Source organism: Pleuronectes platessa, chromosome 22 (assembly GCF_947347685.1).
Source record: "Pleuronectes platessa chromosome 22, fPlePla1.1, whole genome shotgun sequence".
NCBI lineage: Eukaryota > Metazoa > Chordata > Actinopteri > Pleuronectiformes > Pleuronectidae > Pleuronectes > Pleuronectes platessa.
Window position 1 is genome coordinate 10,151,238 of NC_070647.1, and position 15,364 is coordinate 10,166,601.

General features: G+C 42.9%; 1 protein-coding gene across 2 annotated transcripts in view; it reads right to left on the reverse strand.

Annotated features, from left to right (window-relative positions):
* Positions 1–357: 357 nt before the first annotated feature.
* dock4b (dedicator of cytokinesis 4b) overlaps positions 358–15,364 on the reverse strand; it is a 108,247-nt gene continuing 93,240 nt past the window's right edge. Inside the window, exons 44-52 of one of the 2 annotated variants that reach the window (XM_053414831.1) lie at positions 14,336–14,455; positions 13,664–13,785; positions 12,320–12,431; positions 11,035–11,116; positions 9,746–9,855; positions 8,829–8,901; positions 6,313–6,429; positions 5,520–5,581; positions 358–2,453 (exon numbers count right to left, since the gene is read on the reverse strand). In XM_053414831.1, the coding sequence (XP_053270806.1) occupies positions 1,998–2,453; positions 5,520–5,581; positions 6,313–6,429; positions 8,829–8,901; positions 9,746–9,855; positions 11,035–11,116; positions 12,320–12,431; positions 13,664–13,785; positions 14,336–14,455 (1,254 nt within the window). In that variant the 3' untranslated portion in view covers positions 358–1,997. Of the gene's footprint in view, positions 2,454–5,519; positions 5,585–6,312; positions 6,430–8,828; positions 8,902–9,745; positions 9,856–11,034; positions 11,117–12,319; positions 12,432–13,663; positions 13,786–14,335; positions 14,456–15,364 lie in introns of both variants that reach the window. The other variant, XM_053414830.1, reaches the window with a different exon arrangement.

A 15,364-nucleotide genomic window follows, 5' to 3' on the forward strand; every position in this document is an offset into this window, starting at 1 on the left:
TTAGAATAGACAAACCTTCACCTCTGTTTCCAGACATATTTCTTTCAGGATTCTCCTCCTGACCCGAGACGACTTCGATTTTCAAGGAGCTAAACGCACCTTTGGGTGTTTTTCTCAATTCTTAAGTGAATTAGCACCCTCCTTGTTTTTTTTTTTATTGCCGCTGTGTTCCTATTACCACCCCAAATTGTGTTAACCGGGAGGAAAGGCTGAACGTCTAATAATCGATTGTGTAATAAGTGGTTTCAGTTTAAGCTCCTCAAACACAGCAAGAGGCTTTTCACCCACACAAACAGGAAGTAGAAACAAACGTTCATCACAAATCTCTCATTACGTAGAAATCTGTCTATTAATGCGTTTGTATTACATAGGGCAGTTTATTGAAATTGTAAATGTGTTAGGTGCCATTACGCATGATCTTCTACACTCACAAAACCATAAAAGTTTGAACATTTATAATAATAATAATCATTTGCTGCTTCAACATTACATTCAAAGCTGTAAATTGTTATAGCTACATTTTTGTTAAAAACACAATATTTACATTAATTGTAATACACAAATGTTTATATTTGGCATACGTACATTAATCTCATCGTATAATTTACAGTTTCTCAAGAAACATACAAACAATACTAAAAGCTAACCCCTCCCCCCCGCCTGCCCACACCCTCCCACAAAAATGCTGCACAATATTTAAGATTGATGAATATCTTATACCAAAAAATGTCCATCTGTTTCACGAAGCTGTTTGAAGTCCGCCCGCCACAGAACACGTACTCCCCTGCGACAATGGCGTTGAACCGAGCAACTATCTATAGTGCAGTCAACTCACGTCCATTTTTTAATCAAACAGAAAGTAAATCTCAACTGTACAAATATTTGACAATGATTAATTTGTAAATATTTCTGTGATAGAGTCAGTCGTCGTGCCTTTTAAGGTCACCGCTGACAGCGACACTCCAGTTTCAATCACGTCTTCGTCACACGGAGACTCCGCGGTGACGGAGCAGATGATAAAATATCATTTGTGCTTATCTAGAGTTTACATGTGATCAGTAGATTACAGTTTCAATCAGGATGAGTGGGTACAATTCATTTTTTTTCAATTCTTAAAAATGTCTCTTCAGCGGTTCCAAACCTCTTGATTCCAGGTTCCAGTTTAAAAAAAAGAAAAAAGTTTTGTTACAGCACATTGTACATTTTCCTTTGGCACAATACTTGGTAGCCCCCACCCCCCTAAAGATCTGTTATCATTTACATCATGCAGGAGGATAAGGGTGTGTTCACATAATTGGCAATGACCAATGGTAAACTCTTCATTTGAAGGTTTTATGAAGAGTAGAGTTGTGGCTTTTAATTAGCTTTTAAAAACTTTTCTGGTTCTTTAATTTATATCGAATTAAAATACGTCTTACATTGTCAGAGTTTTTTGTTCTGTACCATTGATTGTGTGGATATGAGAACACACCCTAGTCTACTACACGTCACTGAAATGCATACTAAAGGCCTCTAGCACCTTTTTAGCCACATCCAATATAAATGTACTGAGTTGTTAAAAAAAAAAAAAAAAAAAACGTGCAAGACTCACGGATAAAAGACTCTGTTTCCAATACTTAAGGCAAAAACAACTCTCATATATACCAATATACATATATTTGAGATTATTACATCTATCAAAAACTGTGTTATGGTAAACATATGTTGTGACTGACCGGGGCGACCTACTGTACGTACTAGAGCTAAAAGTGCTGAATGACTGAGTCGAAGTCAATGCAATGCCCTCTAGTAAATACAAAAAGAAAGTTTCTTCCTTTTGTTTTGTCGACTGCCAGTTAATCGGTAGGCCTGTTTCTTTAATTGGAGTGAAGGTCAGGAATGCCAAACTGTAGATCACAAAAAAAAAAACAAGTGAGTGCCCAGTAGAAAAGTGCAAATTACGCCAGTGTTGTTTCCTTCCACAAACCCCCCCTTAGATCTGGAGCCCTAAACAGCATCTATAGCTGGGACACCTTCCTGGGCAGAGGCCTCGGTCTGGGGACCCGAGGGTCCGAGGTTCCGTCCAGCTTCATGCTGCACGTGCGGAGCTGGTGAGGCTTGGGCGGCAGCGCGGGGGGGTCAATCTGTGGGGGGATGGAGAGGCTGTGGGGCAGCAGCACAGGTTTGCGCGGGTTGTTCCTCTCATACACGCTGTAAGGAGGCGGGGTCTTGTTCTCCCTGCGGATGGGCTCGTCGGAGCTGCTTGAGACCGAGTTTGGCAAGGTGGTGGGCGGAGGCAGCGGGTGGGGCAGGTGGTCGCCCGCGGGCAGCTCGGTGCCCGAGGCCTCCGACACGCTGCAGCGACTGAGCGACGAGATGCCGCTGCTGTAGCTGCCGGAGAGGACGGGAGAGTTGGAGACCAGGCTGGTCGACTGGCACTCGGTGGGCGAGGGGGTGAACGGTGGCACAGAGCTCTGGAGGGAGAAGAAACAACAGGATGTGATATATACTTATTTTATCTTTTTAAATTCTCAGAGAGATTCAATCCAAGGACTTTTTGAGGCTCAAACAATTAGATAAAGTATGTCACATGCTTTTATACAACACATTTCTTCAGGGCTTTTTGTAATCATACTGTTTCCCTGTAGATTCATCTCAGGAACCCTTTGGGGTTTTTGACCTTTGAGTTGGAAACCACTGAAATGAGGCATCCTGTAGTTACCATTACTTAATCTCCATTCATCCCTCCATCCATCTATCCTTAAAGGGTCTTCTGGGTGCTGTCCACTGCACCACCTTGCCGCTCTTGATTTGTATTGTGTATATACTGTATAGTGTTTATGTTTCCATTAAATGATCTCAAGGAAATTTTAGTGCAATGGTTATCCCTGTTTCCTCATAGCAAGAGGATAAGCAGTATCGATAATTAAACTTTTTTTCTCTGCACTTTGTCTTTCAGAAACTCTGTGAGCCATTTCTGTGGTAAGCATATGACCATAGTGAATCCAAGATGCTGACACAGCCATAAAACAACAATAAAAACTGAAAAGAAGAAAGTTGAGTCGGTGAACAGATTGAGAGGAGCAGGTTTTTCCGCCCCGTCTGCTGGCCCTGTGCACTGAGTTGAAATAAGGCAATATGCTGCACCAGCCCCTCCTCAAAAAATCCAATCACTCATCGAAAATGTTTTTCTAAGCAATTACACCATTCTGCTATTATATCTGCTGGGACTTAATTGGATCTAGTGGAGTATGCAATTGATAAGTAAAGTTGTACTGTTCATGCTACAAGGGGTCTACACAAATACTTCATCCTTTTAACATGCACAATTGACCAAACCTTTCCACGTAGCGGTTAGCCTGGTAAGTGTATTTAATACAGTACAGAAGAGCTTATCCAACTCCTGGTCAAGTTTTCAGCAGAGAGACTAAAACTACAACTAAATATGATTTCTACCTATGGAGATGAGAATGTGCAGCTGTTGTCAGTCTGGCACTGTGAGTTTTCTGCCAGTTCGCTACTGTCCTGGGGTTTGTGGACTGGTAATGGGCCCCTGACTGATGTGTGTGTCTGTGTGTGGGTGTGTGTGTGTGTGTGTGCGTGTGCCAGATAATGGGGCCTGCTGGAAGTCCGTGGAGGACCCGTCTCTGGCTGCGCCGTGATGGGCAGCTTGAAACTTTGCTCCAGGCCTCTTCTGTCGCCGCAGCACACACATGCGGAGACAGTCGCACACCAATCCACACAAACACACATGCACACACAGATCTGATTGACAGAGCGTGCTGAGTGCCAAGCTGTCACTCACACTTTGGTTTCCTTTCCCTCATACACCTCATACGCGCGCACAGACACACACACACACACATTCTCAGCTGTCACATGTAAGAAGACACATCACACTTGCAACAAAGCCAGAAGCTCAGCACTGCTGCTTGTGACGAAGCCCACAAAGAAGAGATAACAAGAGAAAAAGCTTTGATTCAGCGGGTGGATTCTAAACCAAACTCATTCACTGCTTAGTTAACCTCCGCTTGACCTCCTCTGCTTCTGCAGACTGCTATTAACTACTAAGAGCCGGATTAACATTACATCAGAGCTGGGAGACAAAACGAGAGTAATCAGTTATCTGTAGATAAACAGAAAAATAAAAAAAAGCTAGGTCAGAGTAATTAAAAACTTGTTCTATCACATCATAGTTAAGAGAAGCTAAAGGGAACACGGAGTACAGTTTTTCATCACATGAACAGTAAAGGGAAAGAAAATTCACAAATAGGGTTCACGCTTTGAAATTTAAATTCGCCGACAAATGCATGTTGTCAAGTTGAATAAATCTGTCTGGTTTTGCATATTTTTTTCAAGCAGGACAGATCCCATCCAGCTTGAATTAGAGCAGCATTACGGAAGGTTTCTAATCCTAAAAGAGCAGCTTCGAAATGAGTTTGATGGCTCACTGACGCCCCTTTTCCACTGGTCAACAAAACAACTAACACCCACTAACATCTGGCTTTTGTCTGCAATGGATTCAATCAGCACTCACTCCCTCTTCAAATGACTCTGCAGCAGACACAGGATTTCACCGGCTCCGGCTCTAGACTGAATTCAATAGAGTGAATGGGCAGATTTGGCGAGACAGCGCTGTGAGGGAGCACTTCATTTTTGGGGGCATTAGTGACTTTGAATCTGTTGTTCCTGAGGGGGAAAACAGGAAGGCAAGCTGCTTTACTGGCAATGGGGAAACAGTCAATCACCTTTCCTGAGCAGGTTTACTCACGTTAAAAATGAACCTGTGTATACCTGCTCACTTTGGTGTGAAAGATTTTGACTTGGAGTAGGGAGAGTGATTTACCAGTCGTAGCCCTGAATGTCTGTTCATGCTCTATGTAACATTTATGAGTGGGTGAGATATCCTGTGAGAAGTGTGGAACTGACTGATAGTCACAGTTTAATCAGGCCCAGGAATTAACGCTGAGCTTTTGATCAGTTAAAAAGACTTGAAAGTCATGAAAAACCAGTGATTATGTCTCTGATATCCAGCCAGGAATTTATTTAAAATAGTAAAGATTCATAACAGAACTTGGTGTATTTGTTAAAGCGGCAGCTTCAGCAAGCCGGGGATCATGGGTAATAACCACTGTTGAGTTCTTGTTGCTTTGACCCTCTGGAGTTTGGGGCCTCATCATCCACTTTCACATATTTCAACAACCTGAAAACATTGATCTCAAAGAACCACATAGGCTTCTATTGTCTGGTCACTCGTTCATGCCAATGGTTCCATTTGTACTGAATTGAGGGTCCGGTCTGGCTTTCCATGCATGTATACGTACATCTATTTCAGTAGGTGGATGCATTGAAACTAACCAAGTCGATGCGACTAGTTAGAGAGGTCACAGATCTTGGGCTACACATGGCCGTCCACATGGGGGCCGTGCGAAACCCGTCGCTAAGCAGGGTGTCTCAAGGAGAGAAAGTGAGATGGAGTAAAGCCCCCAAAACTGAAAACTAAAAGGAGAGAGGAAGTGAGTGACAGGAACATAACCAACCTTTTGTGGCGATCGGGACACGGGGACGGGCGAGTGCGACCTCGTGTTTCTAGCCAAGGAGCCTGCTGACAGTCAGAGGAGAGAGACAGAGAGACAGAGAGAGAAGAAAAGAGGCCAAATTCAAATTAGCGGTGCATTTTCTTCTTTACACGAGGATGACACAGCGTGAGTCATGCAAACATACACACACGGCGAGGAGAGGGCCAGTCGCTTAAAGCGTCAATGAATCAAATACGTGCTGATGTTCCTGCAAGTCCTTAAGGCTGCTTTAAGCTGTTTCTACATCCAACAGCTGCCCCTGCTCCAAGTAGAGAGGGCAGAAAAGAGGAGGGGAGGAGGGGAGGAGGGGAAAAACACTCCATCTGCTCATAACGCTGCTGGGCAACGCGATACATCACAGAGCAGTGGGAAATAAGTGGATTCTGTTAGATCTGTAAATAAGTAGATAACTTAAACACAGTTTGACTTAAACACAGTTTGAGTTGATGATGGAGAAAACTGTTGTTGAGAGATAATGTCGTGCATTTCACAGGGATCGAAAGGAGCAAAAATACAAATCCGGGAATTGACTGGAATATCAATCGGCATTGATTTCAGTTTTTTCTCAAAGCTGCTGGCGTCGTCGTGTGTGTGAGCTGAAGCGAAGGAAGCGGCAGCTGAGAGCCTCAGATGGGGGGGGGGGGGGGGGGGGGGAATGCCAAGAAGAGGCGGAGAAAGCACCAGGTGTCAAAAGTCAGAGAGGAAGATTAGTATCGTTCTTCACTGGAGGAGTCGCAGCGACGGGCCGGTTTACCTGAGTACGGAGGCCTAGGAGGGACAGGAGGGCAGAGCAGTTTGCCCACAGAGTCAGTGAAGGATGGGGCGCCCGTTTTGACACTGTCTAGGCTCCAGCTACTGGGTGTGGGTCTCACTTCACAGCACACAGAGACATCACAAGTCACATGACAGGAAATGGACAAAACAAAAGACAACGTGGAGAGGTGGGATCATGTGTGAAATGGATGATGAAATGGTTTATCATAAAAACACACCCAAAATATTCTAATTTTATAGAACAATAAAGAATACTTATAAATAGAAATAACCTTCTCAAATTAATTAATTAATTTAATACTTTTAGTCTCAGAGTGTCCTTGTTCTGTTCATTAGTCTACAGGTCACTGTTAATCAAACCTTTAGATGTTCAGACTTTAAATGGAGAAGTTTCTGTAAAAAAGTTAAGCTGCAGTTTACACCCAATGTTTTTTTAACGTTCATATAAGCAGTGAGGACTTTGAAGGGATTTTTACAATGTATTTAGTCATGATGAGCATATTAATTCTTGAGTTATGGCCGAAAACATATCAGATCGAATCTGTTCATCCTTTGAGTCCAGGTGATTGTGAATGACATCATAATTTAACATCATATTTTACTGAGGTTATATTTGGAATCCAGAGTTAAAGGTTCAAGACGAATCACACTTTTTTATACAATCACAGGTTTGGTGTAAATTCTTGCACCTTTTTCTTTGTCATATGCACAAAAGTGTGATGTCACCACGTTGTGTCAGTTCATCTGTCTCTCGCTGCATTATTCACAGATCCCACTCCAATCAACATGGAGGGGCGTGTGTGTTCCTGTGCGATTCTCACGGAAGCTTTCGCATCCACACACCTCGCGCCTCCTTCCGAGGCGTCGTCTCCTTAATTACTTCACAAAGTGCTTTGAAAGCTGCTCCTGTTTTGTGTCTGCGAGCGGCCATGATGAACAAGGGGGAGGAAAAAACTGCACATGTTCAGTTTTGTGGAAAGTTCAGAGAAAGGAAATCAAGCCGCTCAGGTTTCTTGTGTTTTAATTACACACTTGGGAGCAACTCTCGATTTACATGGGCATTTCTCCTTAAAAACATAAATAAATGTATGGATCCCCTGACTCTGCTTAGCAAAATGACAACCTGGGGGATATGGATTCATACATATGAATGTCACACATGTCCCTAAGCCATGAAGGGATAGAACCTGCCATTTTATCACACTTATGCACCAAGGTCAGATCAAATGCTATAATCTAAACAGATTGTCTGCTATAATGAAACCCAGCATGTGTGTGTGTGTGTGTGTGTGTGTGTGTGTGTGTGTGTGTGTGTGTGTGTGTGTGTGTGTGTGTGTGTGTGTGTGTGATCTCTGACATGCTCCCTGTAGCAGCTGTGTGAAGACAGAGGCCCCCAGTCGCTCTGTGGTCGAACTGTTACACACTCACACTGCTTTTCCAGACAGATGACCACCACGCTGGGCAGTGGTGTTAGCATCAGTGAGTAATAGAGAAGTTGTCGGCTACTGCTGCAGGAATCATGCAATATAATAGAGTTAAAGCCGCAACGTCTTATAGCGACGGAAATAGTTGACTTGTCGCCGAAGCCTGCAGCTCTACGGTGACGATCTACTCCCTGATGTAAATGTAAGAGGATTTTGAGGTGAGCTTATGCCAAGGGGACACCCACCATGACATCACCAAGTGGTTTGTGAAATTCAATTTTGAACACTCAAGTCTGGCATTTTTCATCTTGTTTTTTTGAAACTAGAAGTATTTGAAAGGATGGAGCCTGACTAAGAGCTCCAGGACACTGCAAGCCCAGCTCCACCTGCAGCCTGCAACCATTGGACAGTACTAGCTGTCAATCACAGAGTATCCACGCCTCAATAGCCGATGTGCCCAATCGTTTATTTTACTCTAAGTGGGAGCATTTACAAAATGAACACCATGATGTATTAAGATGTTAGAATTTAAGTGAGAAAACATTTTATTGTTGACTTCTATAGAAACGCACTTATTTTTGCAACCAGTGGAGTTGCTCCCTGCTGGTCATTTGAGAGAATACAGGTTTCAGGCACTTCGGCAGTTTTAAATGACATTTAGCAGTTAAATCAGCTGACTATTAAATTAGCTAATGCTTCTTTGCATAGGATTTTGTAATTTGAAGCCATGAGCAGTTCTTTATAAGCTGAGTTGATTTGAGTCCTAGCATTGAGCACAGCTAAATTAACTCACACTGGTCGCCATAGATAACAACTTGTCTACTTTGACTCTTTTGTATTTAATCATTCGTATATCTTTTGGGTGTAGTTTTTATACAAGCCATGACTGTTGTCTCCACCAACCCTACATGCACATTTCATTCATGCATTTATGTTGAAAAAAATATGACTCGTCACAGGCTGACATTATGATTCTCCTGGTGGTGAAAGGTGAGAGTATATTCAGAGTGTTCACGGGAGTGTAAGAAAGGTCAATGCGCGGAGGTGAGATACAAAAATAACAGTGTTTTACCTTTGTCTGGCGCTGAGAGGTTGGGGTCACTGCGTGGTAAAGTGGAGTCTCCTATCTGATGGGGAGGAGCTCTCTGCAAACAGAAGAATGAGCCCACATTCATTACAAACACACACAGCAACAACACAATATAAAACTGGTATATAACAGTTTTCAGGCAGAGAGGAATAAATTATTATTGTAAATAAATAAATATAGTGCAAAGTCATTCCCTAAGAAAAGATAGATGGAGGAAAGACAGCAGCAGCAGAGACGGAGAGAAAGAGTGTTGAACGAGTATGGATCTATATGTCGAGCAGTGGTGTTTGTAGCAGTCGGTGAGCACATCCATCCTCAAACATTTATAAATAAGATGTTTTTTTACCCAGTTGCTGTAATTACAGTAGAATGTATACAGGTAATCTATGTTTGTAATAATCAATATTCCATTAGCAGCGAGCAGTGCTTCACTGTTGTCAGGTTGGAATCATTCTTTCCCTCCCCGACATCAAACCGACTCTTGTGATTCAACTGGACAAGAAAAACAGGGGAGCTGTCCCAGCAGCATTGACTGGAAGAAGTACGACTCTGGGCAGCAAACACAATAAGTATCTGTTACAGCAGCTTTCTCACAGAGGACGGAGTGTGTGGGATTGTGTGACGTACTGCCCTTCAGCGAGAGAAGAACCTGCAGTATCATGTTGTTCTAGTTGGTATTGTGGGAACATTAGTTTGTTGTGCTGGAATGTGCGTTTTCTATTATTAATAACTAAACTAATAAATTGACAACTCGACACAAAAGGCAAAACTCTGCACTATTTGTGTCTATGGGTTTGTGTAATTCTATGTTTTAGTACTAACAATGTGGCGATGCGGTAGTCATTATGGTAAAAAACAGTGGTTGTGTCTGTCGGTGTGTGTGTGTGTGTGTGTTTTACCTGTGCAGGGTCCAGGGGGTTGGGAAAGATGGCACTGACTGGTCTCTCTCTCGGAGACAAACAGGCGTTTTCTCTGGAATGCTTGTGTTTTTCTGCCATTTGAGGAGAACCTGTAATACACACACAATATGAGATAACACAGTGTTAACACACGTTTACACACACACACACTTAAGAGCGCGTGCAAACGCATAAGGGACCAAATAACAGCAAGGTGTTCGACTGTTAGCCAGAAATGCTGGCCACAAATCAGGAGAGGCCAATCTCTTCTCTCTCCAAGACTCCACACCATTCTTTCAGCCTCACTAGCTCCACCACATGATAAATGACCTGCCACACACACGAACACACACACGAACACACACACACACACGAACACACACACACGCACACGCACACACACACACACACACACACACACACACACACACACACACAGAGTCCCTCACCTCCTTTGTAACACTGGACAATTACAGCTGACCGAGACACGTGCAAACCCTCAAATAAAGAATCGCATGCACACAAACACACAACTACTCGCTTGTACCATTTTCATCTGGTGTTAGCTACCGTGTGGATCTTAATCCATTAGCGAAGACGATAGCACTTGGAAGGCTATCTTATGAGTGTGAGATACCCATCACCGGTTCTCATTCAGATAAGACCCCACTAGTAATATTTCTCTAAAGGCTATATCGTTAGACAGAGGCCGCTTTTCATGAGGGTGCCGCCGAATGCCGGCAGCTTGCCAAAGGGGGGTGTATACACTCACGTAAACGTCATCATAAATTCTTAATCTTTACAATGTGGATCAGGCTGAAAACACAGATGTTCACACTCCACTGTGAAGGTGGACTTGGACGGCCAGGTTCAACGCTGGCCTGGCGATCGCACTGAGGTCAAAGAGGGACACTCCACGTTCGCTGTTATCGTCTGTCACTCGCTCTTGATTGTTCACTGGGTGCATGTTTCTCTCGACGGCATTTGTCCCCACATCTCATCCCAATTCAGTTTTTCATCTTGGCTCATTTCGTATTCTCTCTATTTCTCAGCCTCTAACTTTCCATTCAAGCCTGTCTTGTCATTGTTGTCTCTCTCTCTCTCTCTTTTTTCCCTCCTTGTCCTCATCTCCCTCCTCTACATGGATCCCTGCAGCTGTCTTCTAACCTCGCCGTCCTCGCCAGAAAAACCTCTGTCTGCCAGCCGCTCTGGATTGAGATATCGGTTAAAAGCTGTTTACTGTGTATCACGTTGCAGAATGAGTGGGTGGTGCAGAGCGCAGGTCTCACCTCTGGCACTGGACGGTGCTGAGCTGGTGACGTTGGGCGAGGCAGAATGGTTGGAGCTGAGGCTCGAGGTAGACGGACTGGGCTGTGGGGGGGGGACAGACGACAAAAGAGACAACTGCGTTATTATTATCACCACCAGAATATCATGTACATGTACACGTCGTTAACATGATATACAATGAACAACAAGAAAAGCTTAATTCAAACCATAATTCAAACACATACTGTGATAATACACCTTACAAGAAACAGTACTTGATCTATAGAATTAAAGCTACGATGATAATCTCTTCAGTCAGAATCCTCTCTCTCTCCACTCATGCTCCTCGCTGTATAGTTCCAGGCCTGCCAGGTGCAGAGTAAGAGCCTGCCAGGAGTTGTCAGCAGCTTTCTGAATTGGCCAAATCCAGTTTAGATTACTGCCCAACTCCGGCAGGCTCCCTGGACAGAGCGCACAAAGAATCGTGTCCTTATTTGATATAATCACGACAATTTGCTCGGCCAGACAAAGCTCCAGACAAACAGAGGGGAAGGCGGAGAGGGAAAGGGGGCCAGAGGAGAAGAGGAATGAGGCCAGAACAGACGGAGGGTGGATTAAAAAGTATTTTAAGTGAAATCTGCAGGGAGCATGAGGGCAAACGCCGGGATGTGGATTCAATCTACTACCTTAAGAGCCTTTGTTTGGGTGTGTGGTGAGGCATAGGAGATTGCACTGGGTGTCTGGCCTTTTTTTTTTGTTGAGTTTTTAAACTCTGTCCACACAAGTATTTTGGCTCAGTTTAAATCCCCGTACATAAAGCGCCTGAAAACACACAGCCTGCACACGCAGGTGTACACAGATATTTAAAATAATAATATAATAACCTACTCAATACTGTGTCGTTGTAAAATACAGAATTTAACTACACACCAGCTGTTAGCAATGACAACGGGGTCAGAAACACTTGTAATTGATCATCCATGTTGCGTTCTACACAGGCAGCCGAGGTCTGTTGATTTCTTACGGAAAGGGGTCATGTGATAGAAGCCTAATGAATCAGCGAAGGCTCCATCGTGACTGAAAAAGACCCAATCAACAAGCTGTTGTGACTGTCTCTACTTCCTTTTATCCAAAAATCTCCATCCCTGGAGTTTTCATACTAAAACGGGACCAGCACCGTTTCCAACATTCTGAAACTCAGAAGCAGTGTGGACGAACGGTGTATTCATAACAGAGGTGAAGTGTTTTTTAAACAGAACCATTGTGGTGTGGATGTAGCCTGATAGAGGAAGAGAGAGATTGTACCTGCATGTTGAAGACTTCATCCGAGCTCTCCGATTGTCCCGTGATGTTACTGACTTCATTGGAGGCTTGAGACGACAGAGAGGACGAGGAGTAGCGGTTCACCGCAGGGTAGCTGAGGGGACTGAGGGGGAGAGAAGGACAGAGAGAGATGGTTGTGGCAGCTTTTCGTAAATGGAAATAGATGTTGTTTTAGCTTTGAGAGGTTTAACTCACCGAGAAAGTCAGCAGAAGAGGCCGCGCAACGTCAGACGAAAAAGAGGGAACAAGACAAACAGGGAGAAAATGTCAGATTAGAATGAAATAGTCGATTCGGCAATGACAGCATTTCATCAAGTATTTATCTGGCGAAAGGTCAAAGTGTAATAGAAAGGTTATGGAACAAACACAATGTGGCTGTTTAAAGGAAGGTGAAAGCAGAGGACTGTAAACCGGTGTTTTTGTTGGCAAACGAAAAGAAGCAAAATCAAAACTCAACAAGCAAAACACGAAATGTCACATGGCGATTGAGGTGATGTGACTGTGTGTATTCTCTCTGTGTGGCCGTGCCCCCTGGGATCAGACCGAGGAGGCAGAATGTCGCAGGTAGACAGAGTGGTAGGGTCAGTGAACACATCAACACACACACGCACGCACACACACACACACACACACACACGCACACGCACACGCACACGCACACTTTCTACGCCAAGATGGATGCACACTCATAAAGAACGAAGGAAGAAGAAGAGAGAAGAGGCAGAGAGCGTGATGTTCGAGTCGGGGGGAACCAGCTAAGGTGACGACCGATGTCTGCGGTGAAGGGCAGCACATCAAGAAAGCAAAGAAAGGTCAGACACCACAAAGGAGAAATTCAAAATAAATCCTGATCCTAAGGTAAATGAGCCTTTTGGTGCTTTTTAAACTAACTGTTATTCAATTTATTCAGTAATGAATATACTGTATTTATATTCCAAATTGAATATGTCTATACTGAATCGGCGTATACGCAGCATAATCTCTTTCTGCGATTTGAAATAAAGACTATGGAATAACTTTCACTCAAAAGTAAAAAAAATGGTTGCCACATGTTGGAAGCCTCCCAACTCGCGCTTTCTTTTCTTGGCTGCTGATGTATTAAGTTCTCATCTGCTCCAGGTCATGGAGCTAAGGGATCAGTTAGTTAGTTCTCATTCTCAACCTCAAGGTTCTTTGCCTGGATCTGGGGGATGGATGGTTGAGATTCCTTTTTTTTGTTGTTGTTATTTTTAGATAGATTTTAAAAATGGATGAAAGAAATACATACATACAATAAAAGCACATACATACAACATAGAATATTAAAGAAGAGAGAAAAGGAGTCACCTCCGCCTGACAATCCCTCGGCCACCGTCTGGGCTGATGATGTTGGGCACAGAGTTCCTGCAGGTTCGCGGGCTTCCGTTGGTGAAGTGCACAGGACTTGCGCCAACGTAAGCAGGAAACTCCTGGGGTTTCAAATTAGAGATGAGGAAATACACCCGATTACATGCTTATTCACGCCAGCATGAGGTATGCGAGTGAAATAGACATTAAGTGGAGAGTGCTCCATGAGGGGGGGCACAGGGTGCTTCTGCAGAAGATTCCATTAATGATTAGAACAAAAAAGATGATACAAGTTGAGAGGGTTTTAATCTTTCTTACGCATGATTTATCATCACAAACTAACTTTAAAGGAGACATAATAATCATTTTTCATGCTCTAATCTTCAGAAAACATAACTTTGCTTATACTGTCCATTACTGCAGCTCCTCTATTCAGCCTCTGTCTGAAACCAGGAAGGAAACCAGACTAGCCAATAGGGGTGCATTATGCAAATGTATGCTACATGGTGCGGAAGTATCGGGAGATTCAGGAACAGCCATTGTTTTCAGAGTTTGAACTTTTTAACAAATTTGCACTGAAGGAAAGACGAAACTAAGATAGCCTCACATGTCTCCTTTAGAGCCTCACATGTCTCCTTTAGAAACTCTCTATGTCCCCATGTATTGTCCTACCTGTATGCCGAGACTGGACTTCATCAAGTGGAACTGGTCCACCAGCTTCTTGTGGAGCGGCCTCATGTCCTGAGGAACAACCTTTTCATGCACAGCCAGGCCGTACTCCAGGATATGAGCCTATGAGAAGAGAGCTACAAGTTAAAGTCTCCCCCAACATCATCTGTGTAACTCTGCTTGTTTGTTCCACACATAACAATAATAATAATAATAATAACTTTATTTGTTTCGCACTTTTCAATAAAAGCAACAAAGTGATTTACGACAAACAATACGGAATTCACAAACAATCAGAGCAAAGAAATTATAATAACAAAGATCCAAATAATAAAAGTAATAGACATCATACAATATAATATTTATGCTTGGTTAAATAAAATATGAAGATATTATATGTAAATTGCAATTTAATCAAGTGACATATCTGGAAATGATATGGGTCAAATCAGATAAATCAGCTTTATCTCGTCATGCGTTATATGTTTTAAAGCTGAACTGATTAATTGGCCAACATTAGCTTATCTTATATAAGTATCAACATATTTGTTGGCTGATAAGAAACCACAGAACAGAAACACAAACATACGAGGTTTTCAATACGGCACTAGCTGCAAATCACACAGTATCCAAGCCAATTTGAATACATTTCTTTATCGTCTACTTTACTCTTAATGGGACCATAAGTTAGACAATTATCATAATAATAGATTGTATATACATATCACCAATGAACCTACTCTACCTGATTAACATTTTATCCCCTTTCAAAAAGACCTTAACCCTAATATTAATTTCTAATCTGGCATTAAAGCATTGTCACATTAAAAAAACAACACACGGTCGTTTGTTGTGGAGCTTTTGACAGCCTCATCAAATCTTCATCTGCAGAACAAGTGAGTAAGAGAGCTTGTGTTGAGCGTGTTGTGTCACAAGCTGTATCCGAGGTTACTTTATATTTTCGTTTCCATGTCAAAGGACAAACTCGTTGTCAGATCATTTATATATCAACATCATAAACAGCGTTATTTA